Source organism: Nicotiana attenuata, unplaced genomic scaffold (genome assembly GCF_001879085.1).
Source record: "Nicotiana attenuata strain UT unplaced genomic scaffold, NIATTr2, whole genome shotgun sequence".
Lineage (NCBI taxonomy): Eukaryota > Viridiplantae > Streptophyta > Magnoliopsida > Solanales > Solanaceae > Nicotiana > Nicotiana attenuata.
Window position 1 is genome coordinate 1,225,103 of NW_017670238.1, and position 13,217 is coordinate 1,238,319.

At 33.8% G+C, this 13,217-nt stretch overlaps 1 protein-coding gene across 1 annotated transcript; it reads right to left on the reverse strand.

Annotated features, from left to right (window-relative positions):
* Positions 1-8,665: 8,665 nt before the first annotated feature.
* Positions 8,666-11,246, reverse strand: LOC109236417 (caffeoyl-CoA O-methyltransferase 6). Its single transcript, XM_019402596.1, has 5 exons — positions 10,992-11,246; positions 10,548-10,627; positions 10,234-10,378; positions 9,518-9,649; positions 8,666-9,145 (listed from the first exon to the last, which is right to left on the reverse strand). Exons 1-5 carry the CDS (start codon positions 11,082-11,084, stop codon positions 8,852-8,854), a joined length of 744 nt encoding a protein of 247 aa, XP_019258141.1. The 5' UTR covers positions 11,085-11,246; the 3' UTR covers positions 8,666-8,851.
* Positions 11,247-13,217: the final 1,971 nt, after the last annotated feature.

A 13,217-nucleotide genomic window follows, 5' to 3' on the forward strand; every position in this document is an offset into this window, starting at 1 on the left:
CTTCGCCTATTTCCTAGCTACCTTATATCTCTCACTGTTCGCTCTCTTCTCCTCCTCGTCAGTGCTCCCTACTAACCGCAAGTAAGCCGCCTTCTTCGCTTCCACTTTACCTTGGACAACTGCATTCCACCACCAGTCTCCTTTGTGGCCACCGGTGCGGCCCAAAGATATCCCTAACACCTCTCTCGTCGCTTTCCTTATACAGTCCGCCGTCGTCGACCACATAGTATTTGCGTCCCCACTACTTCTCCAAGCTCCCATTGCCGATCACCTTCCTTCCAACTCCTGAGCTTTATCCTCAATCAAGGCGCCCCACCTAATCCTCGGGCGGCCTCGTACTGAGCTCTGATTCCTCCTTATCATAATACCAATGTCCATCACCAAAAGCCTCTATATATGGTCTTTTGTCTTTTAGCTAGTAGTGGAAGCATATATACCCACACACAAATATTATTAAATTTATATTTTAATTTGTATAAAAATGTTTTTCCAATAATGAATTATAAGTATTTCGGTTGGTTAATTAAATATATATAATTTTTTATCTTGGGTGGGAAACAAAAAATTCAAACTTTCCGACCGATTTCGGTCGGAAATTTGGAAATTTTTTAATACATAATTAGTTTTGTACATTATATACAAGTATGACGAATATTTGACCAATTTCCGATCGATTTCGGTCGGAAATTTGAAAAAATTTAAATAAACAATTATTTTTGTACATTATATACAAGTATGACAAATATTTGACCAATTTCTGACCGAAATCGGTCGGAAATTTGAAAATTTTTTAATAAATAATTACTTTTGTACATTATATACAAGTATGACCAAATGTTTGACCAATTTCCGACCGAAGTCGGTCGGAATTTTTATTTATTTTTCTTTTGCGACCAAATACTCTTTTTTTTTTTCCGACCAAAATTGATCGAAAAGCCTTGGACGGAAATCACCTGATTTCTAGTAGTGCGCAAGTGAGGGCGGGCAGTGTTAGCAAAATAAGTAAAATGAGTGTATTATCTCTTAAAGTTTTAACTTTTAAATGATATATATATAGTAAGTATAAGTCAATTCCATCACCAAGAGCATGAGGAAGCTCAGAACAGCACATTTATGTGCTAAGAGAAGATGAAATTCCCACAAGGGCTTGGTTACACTGAGTGGTGTCGATACAGAGAGATCTGCTAAATATTCGCTAATGGCATCTTCATTAGATATTAAGGGATTCGACAGTAAGAGGTTCAGGGCGAATAATGAAGTGGTCGTCAACGTTGACTTCAGTTTTACGCCAGCATTCGCGACCACATGAGTCTTTGACCATGATACTGGAGAATCTTGGATGTTTGACCAACAGTTCTATAGGTAGTTTGGTTTAGCTGGATTTTTGGTACAAGTTGGTTATGATCCAACTCTCTGCTCCTAGTTCACTTAGGTTAGCTAGGAACCTCGGAGATAGAATAGATGAGGGTTTCTTTCAAATCAAATTATTTGTGTTAGTAATCTGTGTTTGAAATCAGAAAATCAGAGTAGTAAAGAAATGTAAGTTCAATAAAATAAAACATTAAATAATTTTCGAGTCCACAAATTACTTGTTTGTCCTTAAGAAATTTAATCCCTCACTGTTGCCCAAGGTTACGGATTACTTCCTCCCAGTATAGAACGAAAAAATTATTTTGTAATACTGGTAATCGAAATTACAGAACATCAGCGAACTTAAGAAACAAAGCATCACACTTGACATTTATATGTTTGTTTTGAAAAAAAAAATGCAACAATGTAGAGAAGACAAGAGAAATTTTTCGTGTGTATAAAAATGAGGCCAAGCCTCTAAATTTATAGAAAATGTAAAAGTGAGATGAATAACTGCAATCCAAAAAGTATTTTTCATTTTTCATTCATACCGTTTAGAAAAAAAATCCAACAGTTTGGACTGTTAGTTTGATAGAGTATTTCTAATTACTCCAATCAAGATGTCTTGCATGAAAATAGCAATATATAGGCCGAATAATTAGAGGAAATTTTTTATATAAAAAAAAATTGCTTAAATTTTGTGGTGTATCTTAATTAGGGAAATAGAGAACCTCTCGCATAGGGGTATAGATAGGTCAGGTTGGTTCGGATTTTTCAATTATCAAATTAAACCAATTGTGTCGAGTTATTAAATCTAAAGATTAAACCAAACCAATATAAGTCAGGTTTTTTAATCTCGATTTTTCTCAGATTTTTTTGGATTTTCGGGTTTTTTCGGTTTTTTTTCTTCATAAAGTCTCCATAGCACAAAACATAGAATTTGTGTTCCAAATATTTCTTTAATCCTAGTAGACAGAACTATATAAAGGAATTTTTAATAAAATAACATAAATATGAGATGAGTCATGGCATTGTACTAAAATATTCAACAATAAAGACAATAAAATCACATAAAATAAATATTATTAATAAGCCATAATGAAAACAAATATTATTTAAAATTACTAAGTTGCTAAAATAAGTACGACTAATAAGTTCTATTATTTACATAACTAAACACTAAAAGAAAAATAAATTATGCATTTCATCTAAACCATGAAAAAACTAAAAATAGATATCCACAACTATTTTCATTCATAGTACAATTGAATTGCATGTCTTTTATTAGCATTAATATTGATTTGATTTCGTTTTAGGATTTATTTGAGTAACTAACATTTATGGATTATGAAATTTATTGGAGCATCCAAAAAGTATAAGTCCAAACTTGAGATAATACGCTAAAAGATAAAACTATGAAATATCTTAAAAAATATTTATAAACTACGCTATAATAAATATTTTTATGTATTAAATAAATTTAAAACTTCTATACATATAATGTCTGGTTGGTTTGGTTTCGTTTTGACTTTTTAGTTAAAACCAAACCAAACTAATTATGGTCGGGTTTTTATACCCAACACTAAACCAAATCAAACTAAATCATGGTCGAGTTTTTTTCTTAGTTTACCTGAATTATCGAATTGGTGTGAGTTTCAGTTTTACACCCCTACTCTCGAGCTATGACTTCATATATTATTTCACTCACATTCCAATTACTTTTACAAAGTTTAGAAGTCTAAGAACTAAATTTGGCTGGTCGGTCTATGCCACTCGATTCGAGTTACCAAAAAGGAAGTGATGTTTTATGATGCACTAATACAAAATTGGAGTACGATAAGTACTTAAAAACAAATTATCACGTGGACTCAAACGAAGAAAAATATAAATGAAAACATGTAATTGAATTTAGGCAATAAGAGGACTTCAGTCCAATTGGTGGGGATAAAAACAGGGACAAATGATATTGTATACCCATTGTAAAAATAATATTCGAATATTTTTATAAAATTTGTATAATTTTTGTATATACAAATTTTATATATTTTTTCGGCTAACAAATACAAAATAATTTTTGGAAAATGATGATACCCATAGAAAAAGAGAGGACTTCGTTCCAATTATTTGGGCCATTCAAATATTGCACTATGTAATGTACCCGAATGCCAAAAGAAAACCCTTAGGGGTCGTTTGGTAGGATGTATAAGAATAATGTTATATATGGTGTATTAGTAATGCATGTCACACCTCCTTTTTACACACCTACCCCGAAGGATAATGTATAAGGGAGTTTTTCCATTTAAAGTGACATTATTCGAAATGGGATTATTTATTTATTTTTTAGAGTCGCCACTTGGGATAGGATTGGCTTTCGGTGTCCCAAGTCACCGATTTAACTTAAATCCCAAATCGAGGAAAATTATCGACTTCCCAATTAGAGTCTGCGAACCAGAAATTCTGAATAAGGAATTCTGTTGACCCGAGGGAAGGTGTTAGGCACCCCCGGATCCCGTGGTTCTAGCACGGTCGCTTAAATTATTATAATTGGCTAAAATCTAATTTTTGCATGTTCCAACATATAGTGCAATTTTAAGATTATTTATCGCTTTTTAGTTAATTTTTTAAAAAAGTGAACAGTCGTTTAAAAATGTATTTTTGGATCACGTCACATGAAATGCACCCGGATCCTCGACACATTCTTATTCGACGTTTTGGATTTGGATTTGGGTTGCATGAAATGCACACCTGTATTTAAGAAGGTAAAATCATTAAAAAGCGCGCCTAAAGCGACTAACGGGTTATTATCTTTGCGGAGGGCCGTGAAATTTTTTAGACGGCACGCCCCAAATTCTAAGTATTTTTAATGAAGGATTTAATGAGGGCCCCGCAAATCATGCATTTTGTTTGGCGAGGCTCATCTCATTTTTATTATTTCAAGGCCAACCTAAAGCAAACTAAGATTTTCTATTTATTTTGTCTCTAAAAGGGCCCAATTAATTTGCATTTATAAATTCGGGCCTCAAGTTCAAGTCCGGATTCAAACAAAAGGGAGGACCCTCTTAGTTTGAACCCGCTTCCAGCACCAGAAACGTTAATATTAAAGCTGAACATTTCCTATACATTTCAAAATTTCAGTTTAATCACTAGCTTCAAACTCTGATTACTTCCTGACTTTTAAGAAACTAACTGATGCTATTTTATTATCAACTAATTATGCAAATCACAGTTATCACACAGAGGCAGTCGTAAACTAACAATAATCAGTCCAAATGTCAAACTCAATTTATGGAGTCCTGTTACAGTCCAGTCCAATTATAACATTTGATTACTAAAACTGAAATTAAACTAAGCTAATAATTCAACAATCATCATCTAAAAGTCCACAGTCTGTTTAGCTACAAACAGGTATAGTTCAAACCAATTTTATTAGTGATAGAACTAGTAATAACCACGAGGACAAATTCAAATAGAATAACTCGGTGTTTCTTCATCATACAACTTCAAGGTCATGCAAACTCAATAATGCATGTTTCCAGAGCTCCTAGATTGAGAAAATGTACCTGAGTGTCAAATCAACAAGGAAAATAGGAGTCAACAGCAGTTGGCAGCAAATCAGCAGGATCAACCAACAATTTCCAATAGCAGGAATCAACTTAGACTTAGTTAAAAACCCAGGCAATGATATCACGCCAAATCAGAACCAATTACACCCAAACAAGCTCGAATACACTCCAAAATCACTTGAGTTTCACTCGGAAGACTTCTGAAGCTTCAGCAGTTCAAAAATCAAGCTAAGAAATAAAATCAATGTTTAAAATTCAGAATTAACCTAGGAAATGCCATGTAACAGTGTTTTTGAGAGTTTTCTACTGTATTTCTGTTTTGGTTTTGGTTTTTTGGAAGGGAATTAAGATCTACAGAACTTCTAACTATAGAATTCAGGTTTTTTGAACTTCTTAGAATTTGAAATTCAAATTTTGAAGATCAGATTTGCAGGGATAATTTTTGGGGGAAATTAAGAGCTGGAAGGTTTTGGGGAATTTTCAGGGATCTAAACTTGTTCATGAAGGCACTGGGCCTGCCTTTTATAGGCAAGAAAGAGAGCAGAATGTTCTGGAACTCACTCCCCATTTCCCCCCTTTTTTTATTTCAGAATTGAGTGATTAATCCCTGAATTTGTGGCTTGTTGCCCAAGTTACTGCATTAAGAATGCAGAAACTTACACTAAGGCCCCCTTCTAGAAGGACCTAGGGTATTCTAGCTTCGTTTTCTACCTATGGTATACCTATACTACCCTCACTTCTATTCTGAAATTACTAATCTTTAACAAACCAGCCCATTTTCAATCCCTAAACTGCCCTTGATTGCCCCTGAAATTACTAACCCAACCAAACCCCTTTACCTTAGTCAAATAACTGTGGTTGAACCTAGTGAATCTAAATCAGCTATATCCAAACCCTAAGCCTAATTAAATTGAAAAATGAACACTGAATTGCAGAACAATTATCAATCAAAAGAACTTAACTCAACTCGTTTTGAACAATTACTGACTTGAAAACCTAAGGTTAAGCTAATAGAGATCTTAAAAACAAACAAAGGCTAACAGAAAAATCCAACTAATGCTTAAACTAATCAAAGCTAAACTAACCCCTAAACATTTAAATTGACCGAATCAAGTCCAAATTAAACTAAAAACAAATCAAAAAATTAAAGAGTTTACTAATGAAAAACAACAATTACCTAAAAGAAAATAAACTCATCATTCATGTTACTGAAACAGATTAAACAATTAAAGAACAAGTTCATGCTAAAAATAAGAAAACAGAGAAGAATAAACTCAGATACTAAACCCTAAATGAACAGCAATCTAAATCACTTAATCACGAAGCCAAACAATATAATAAAACCAGAAAAAGGAAGAAGAGAAGAAAAATTGGATAAACTCGCTGATTTTCGGCTTTGGATGCGCTAACTTGAAATTGACCCCAAAAATGATATTATATGTTTATTCCATGTCGAATAAACGCATAATATCATTTTCAGGGTCATTGGACACTAGTAACCATGAGCCACCTTGCTTGAAACCCTAGATGTGAGATTAGGGCCATCCGGTTAGGGTTTTTTATGAAATAATCAAGGGTATGGGGTTTGTGGTGACCTGGGGGTTATGGGGTGTGAGTTTGGTAGGGTTTGGGTGGCGGCGCCTCCGTGCACGGTGATGGCGGCGTCGCTATTTTTTGATATTCGAAAGGCTGGGCTCAGAGTTGAAGGAAATCATTTGGGGCATTGAAAAGAGGGGGGAAAGAGGATTTGATGGTGTAAATTTGGGCAAGTTTGGAGACCAGCCGCCGACGTGAGGCGATTTCCGGCGGCGGCGTAAGGCGGAGGGCGACGAGGAATTAGGGTTGTGGGTGGTGGGGTTTTGAGAAACGAAAAGGGGGTAGGGGTAGCGTTCGGACACTAATATATTAAAATTAACCCACTTCCCAGCCGTTGGATCAAAGATCCTCGACGACCAGGATTAATTTTAACAAAATGACGTCGTTTTGTTATAAATGGGGCTGGACCGGGTGCGGCTTGGGCTGGACAGGTCCGGTTTGGAGGGGTCTTGGGCCATTTCAACCGGATTTGGCCCAAAATTGGGTAATCCATGAAGACCCATTATCTTCTTAGTTGCTCTTCTTTGATTTTTGTTTATTTATTATTTTTTGAATTTTGTTGAATGCAAAAATAAAACTAAAAGACCCAAAGTAACTCTACAATTGTACTAATTAATTTCTAAATTAACTAATTCCTAAAAAAAAAAAAACTAAGACCAAAATAAAAATGCAAAAGAAATATTTTTGGTATTTCTTTATTTTTCGCAATATCAATTTACTAAAAATGTTAGAATTGGATCCTAAATGCTATTATGCTATTTTGTAAATTTTTCTTTCATTTTTATGACAACTAAAAATGCACACAAAAAGCAAAACACAAAATCACGCAATTAATCCCTAAAATTCAAATAATAAAAGAAAAATCCTAGTTTTTAACGAATTCTATAGGAGTAATTTAAGCGTGGCAAAAATCACATGCTCATAATGCATGTGTTAGTAATGCAAGTATTAGTTATGCAGAGATTATTTTTTATACATTGTTTGGTGTGGTCTATTAAAAACTATAATGCATTGCATAATTTTTAAAAAAAATAGTTGTTTACAAAAATGCCCTCTATATTCTTTAGTTTTAAGGGACTTTAAGGACAATTTTGTCTTTAGACATACTAATGCATGCATTAATAGCCTTGGTATTACTAATACCATGGTTTTGCTATGCATTAGCTATACACAAGATAATACCAAATAGGATGTACGATTAATGCTTGTATTAGTTATACATAAGTTGAAAAAGTGTACCAAGCAAGGTATTACTAATACACAAACTAATGCAAGCATTATTTTGTGTAATGCACTCTACCAAACGACCTCTTAGAAGTAATTCAGAAAACGCTTCTAAATTAGTAATTCATAAGCTGCAATAGCTAGAAAACTACTTACCTCTTTCATTGTTCAATCTTAGAGCCCGTTTGGCTTAGCTGATTTAGAGTAGCTGATAAGCATTAGGTGCTGAAAAGCACTTTTAAGTGCTGAAGCTGATTTAAATTAAGCAGTTACGTGTTTGGATAAAAGTGCTGAAATTAATATTATGCAGCTGAAGAACTAGGTATACGAAGAGTTTCGTTTTGAAAAGAACTATTTTAGGGATAGAATAGTAAATATTTTGGTCAAACTTAAACTGCTTATAAGCTGAAATTTGATAAGTTGGGGGAGACCAACTTATGACTTTTGACTTATTTTTGGCTTATAAGCACTTTTAATTTTACCAAACGCATAGATAAGCCAAAAAATGTTTATAAGCCAGTTTGACCAGCTTATAAGCTTAACCAAACACCCTTTTAGTGCTCCTCCTATATTGCAAAGGGTACGAAAACAGCTAGCGGCTTTGACTTTAATTTTCTGTGGGCGCTAAATAATGTATCGTCTACCATGGGATTATTAAAATTAATAGGCAGCAGCTCCCTAAAGCTCTCAAAAACTTGTAGTACCTATTGACAGAAGAGGAGCTAAAATTTAAAGCTTATGGGTTCGGGTTCTAGTATTTTTGAGTTACTGGGTTCTAAATTAATAATTTTTACATATCTAATAAATTTTTTAAAATAAATACATAAATTAGACCAAAGTGAATGGGTTCAGTCGATCCTCGATGGGCTAGCTCCGAGCTACACTAGCCAGATCTTTCTTGAAGAATTCAAATACATTTACGGAGGATAAAATATCATCTTGTAAATAAACTTTACTCAAGCGAAATGAGATAAGTGTTAAGTATTTGTTACAATTTCAGAAGTACAATATTTGAAATACAAATATAGAGAAATATTAATAGCGATAATAATCATGAGATACAGATATTAATTCACAAATCAAAAGGAAAACAAAAGTAGTTGGATAAACAGAATAAATCAGCTGATGCGGCGGCACAGGGTAATTCCATCGCCAACGGGAAGCATGCAAATCTCAATTCTTGGATCAGCTGCCAAAGCTTTGTTAAGTTCCAATACGAAGTCCCTATAGTACCTTACGTATTTCCTCATAGGGGCATCAGGTGGAGCCGCCACAGAACCATTCCATAGGGTGTTGTCGTAGCCAATCACACCACCAACTTTCACTAATTCTATTATCCTCTTGTGGTAGTTGATGTAATTGTCCTTGTCAGCATCCACGAAAATGAAATCATACGTGCCATGATTATTTTTCTGATAAGAAAATAACAATTCAAATGAATCATTATGAAGTCTAAAGAAAATTAAACATAAAAGGGTCATTGGATTTTATGTATGCAACAGTAGCGAATCCAAAAAATATAATTGTGAAATATTGAGTTCTGCACAACTCGCAAACACAGTCAAACATCTCTATAACAGTCTCGTTTGTTTTGATATTTTTTGGCTGATATAGTGAAGTGCTGTTATAGAAAACATACATTATAATATAATATAATAATTGGTTTCAAGAAATACTCAACTTCTATAGTGAATGACTATTATATAAAGATGTTGTTATAGATAGGTATACCGCACGTAATTGACCCGGCACTGAATATAAAAGAGAGGATGCGTGAAACTTACATCTTCAATCATTAAATCAAGAACAGGCAAAGCAGGACCTTCTCTAAAATCAATTTTATGAGCCACGCCAGCCTTTTGGATTACGGGCAACCCGATTTCGTAATTTTCCCTGTTAATATCCATTGCCAATATCTGCAGAATCAAACCAAAAAAAAAAAAGCAATTAGTTCTTTAATTGTCTCTGGTTTTTCTTTTCTTCTCAAAGTCGAATTTGCTCATTTAATATTCCGAATCATATATTTGAAATGGTTTTGTTGGTATGTTTGGTCATGACCCATGATAAGCAAAAGTGGCGTGCACGACTTATAATAACTTGTTTTTGGTACGTTGTCGTTGAGGCGACAATATTAATCTAGTAATTAAAATGTTACAGTAACTCGAATTATAATATCACTAGCTCTAATTAATTACTGCTGTTTAATTAGAAAGTAAGTAGTTTGAGTTAAATGCAATTTCAATTTAAGTAAAATCCTCCCCTTATTATAAGGAACACATTGAAGTCGATCTGAAATTTTCAAAAGTTGAATGGCGTTGTGCCTAAAGTCAAATGTCCACTTGTCCTCATAGACTTTTCTGCTCTTCTTTTTCATTCTCCTTCTTATTTTCTTCTACGTTTCTGTTTTATTCTATTTTATTTTATTTTATTGTGGGCAAGTCTTTTCAAGAGGACGCAGTATGTGAATATCTTAATTGATCATTTTCCATATGAAATGTACCTTTCCATCATCAGGAAGAGCAAGAGCAGTAGCAAGAAGGGAGTAGCCAGTGTAAACACCAATTTCCATGGTGTTTTTAGCATTGATCAATTTCAATAGCATGCTCAAGAATTGTCCTTCATCCGCTGAAGTTGTCATTAAATTCCTGTTTCCAACAAATATTCATATTATTCAGTAACAAAAAAAAAATTCTTTAGGAATTGTTCAGACTCTCCAAAAATATTGATAGGTGAGTGCCATTTTGGAGGATTCGACACAGGTGCGGCGATTTTAGAAAGTCCGCGCAACATAGATTTTATATATAATAAACTCACCATGGATGCTTAGCAGTCAATTCTCTGAGCTCTTTCATGGGTTCTGGCTCTCTTGGATATACACTGGTCTCAAGTATGTACTGTAACATGTAGCAACCAATGATCATCAGCCACAAAAAAAAAAAAATTACTATGTCATAGCCAGATTAAGAATATATTCAAACTTGATGGTTCAATTTTTAATATTCTTAAGAATAAACTCATTTTATTTTTATAATTATGAGTTCAAAATAAACATTTGTTGTGTTTAATTAGAATTTTTCAAGTATAAACCTATATTTTTTTTGTCAAAACTACTAGTTCAGTTACAAATCGTTACTTTTAAAGTTCATTCACATTCGGATTATGCAGTGAATATGAAACATCATCTACGTATTACAAATTATTTAAAATTCTGAATCTATCTCTGCATGTACTTAGAAAAATTCAAGGAAATTGTTATACCTGGTAAAGAGCATCACTTTGTAAAAGGCTCTTATGGCCAACCTCTTGGTGTTTGGCAACCTGATTTTCCTGTGCTGCACCGTTCTCAGCCATGTTAATTTCTTGAGTTTTTAACTCTTGCAAATTCTGCTCTCTTTTCCTTTAGCTTTTCTCGTTTGTTTTATTTGCTTTCTCTTAATTTCCTTTCCTTTGGTTTCTGATTTTTTGAAGGAAGGGAATGGAAATATATATACTATACTCTATAAGGATAATGGATGCTAGGTGTCTGAATTAGACGGGGTGAGTTTATTGACTACACCAAGTAAGGCTTGCATGAACAGAGGCAGCCCACCAACTAGGCAAAAAGTTGGTGAGATTCCTTCGTGGTGTGATTCTAATATTAAAATGGACCCCACATGTGGGACCAGTGGAAGTTGTTGCGAAGGACTCTCAACCAATGAATCCTAATCACGTATGATGACGTCATGGTAACGTCATGAAAACTTAATTAAAGGGTCCGATGGGTAAATTATGACGCATGATTGTTTTAGTAGTTATTTTCACGTTACATATAAAATAATAAAAATAAGAAAAGTAGGAGAAGATCGGCTAGGAGTAGGACGTGAAATAGGTAGACAAAAAAGAAAAGAAAAGAAAAGAAAAGGTAAAGGTAGCTGCAGGTTGGTAAACATAGCTGTAAAAGAGTATGGGGAAAATAGTGTGCCCGCAGACCTTACCCCTACCCGAGGGGATAGAGAGGTTGTTTTCGAAAGACCCTCGGCTCAAGACAACAAAAAGAAACACTATACCAGTTCCATCAACAGAAAAAACAAGAAATAATGACAGCAACATAAGAACCAGAAAATAAATGAGAAGCAACAACAATAATCAGTAAATAAAGCCGGTACAATGAAAACAGAGAATAGTGAGAACACGACATAAACCACTAGCAGTCGGAGACACAACCCTATCAGACTAGCCTCAACCACCTCCTAACCTACAACCCTAAGGCGCGACGTTCACACCTTCCTATCAAAGACCATGTCCTCGGAAATCTGAAGTCGCGCCATGTTCTGTCTGATAGAGATGTTTTTGCTGGTATTGACCCAGATTTAGATGCTCAAGTCGAATTTGGAGCATTCCGAAAATCACCTCACCCCATAGCTGTAATACACTTTCCGATTTTTTGAAATATAATTTTTGAGAATATATTTGGATTTCTTAAAAACAACTGGCTAAATGATTTTTTTTTTCAAAATACATTTTCAAATACCACCCAAAATTCTCGTAACATCAACCGAAAACCAAATAAAAATAATAAATAAGTGGATAATTTAAATGAAGAAGAAAGAAAGGGGACAACTATAGGTTAGTTCAGAGTAGGCGAAAGAGAAATTTGCTTGTGAAGACTTGGTCAGTGGACAGTGGTTGGTGAAAAAAAAAACTTTTATAGTCAATAAAATTTTGATAGAGTAACAAACAATTATGCTAAAAGTTGGTAAAATGGTGACCCAGTGGCCACCGTCCTCTTCGACTTTTCCATTCTCTCTTCTTTTTGTTCTTTTTAGTTCTTTCTTTTTTCCTCTATGGTGAAGCAGACAGATTAGATAAAATGGGGTCGGATAGAAACTCCACTTTGACATTTTTTTTTGTACGCTTCAACCGTTATTTCTCAGAATAATTTCAGTGGGTAGGAGTTTAAAATATTATATAAGGGAAGTTTCATAATATACTCATTTGTAAAATTTACTTTTATGATATACTTAAATTTTGAAATTACATTAAATATTCCAAAAGTATTACACTCGACACCTCCAAATCTTCTCATATATTCTAAAACATACCACAATATTTGGAATGCAATCCAAATAAAAAAAATACCCTTATAGGGTGTGATATCCGTTTTAGGCCTGTTTAACCAAAGAATTAGATTCTCAGTCAAAGCCTATTTTAAGAAATACTCCTGCTACTGATAATCAAAAAATTCTTTATTCTCTCAGTGATAAGAAATGAAATTAGAATGTGAAATAACAAAGTGATCAATAGAAAACAAAAGAAAGTAATTGCATTCCAATAATAATCAGAACACCCCTTTACAAGTGAAATCCACTTCCCTTATATAGGAATCTATAAGTACAATGTTTCTTCACTTTTATGATTGAATCATTATGAACATTAATGATATTAATGAGACGTTATAATTGGCAATCATAACTGTTCATGAAGATTCTATAACGTCTATGATCA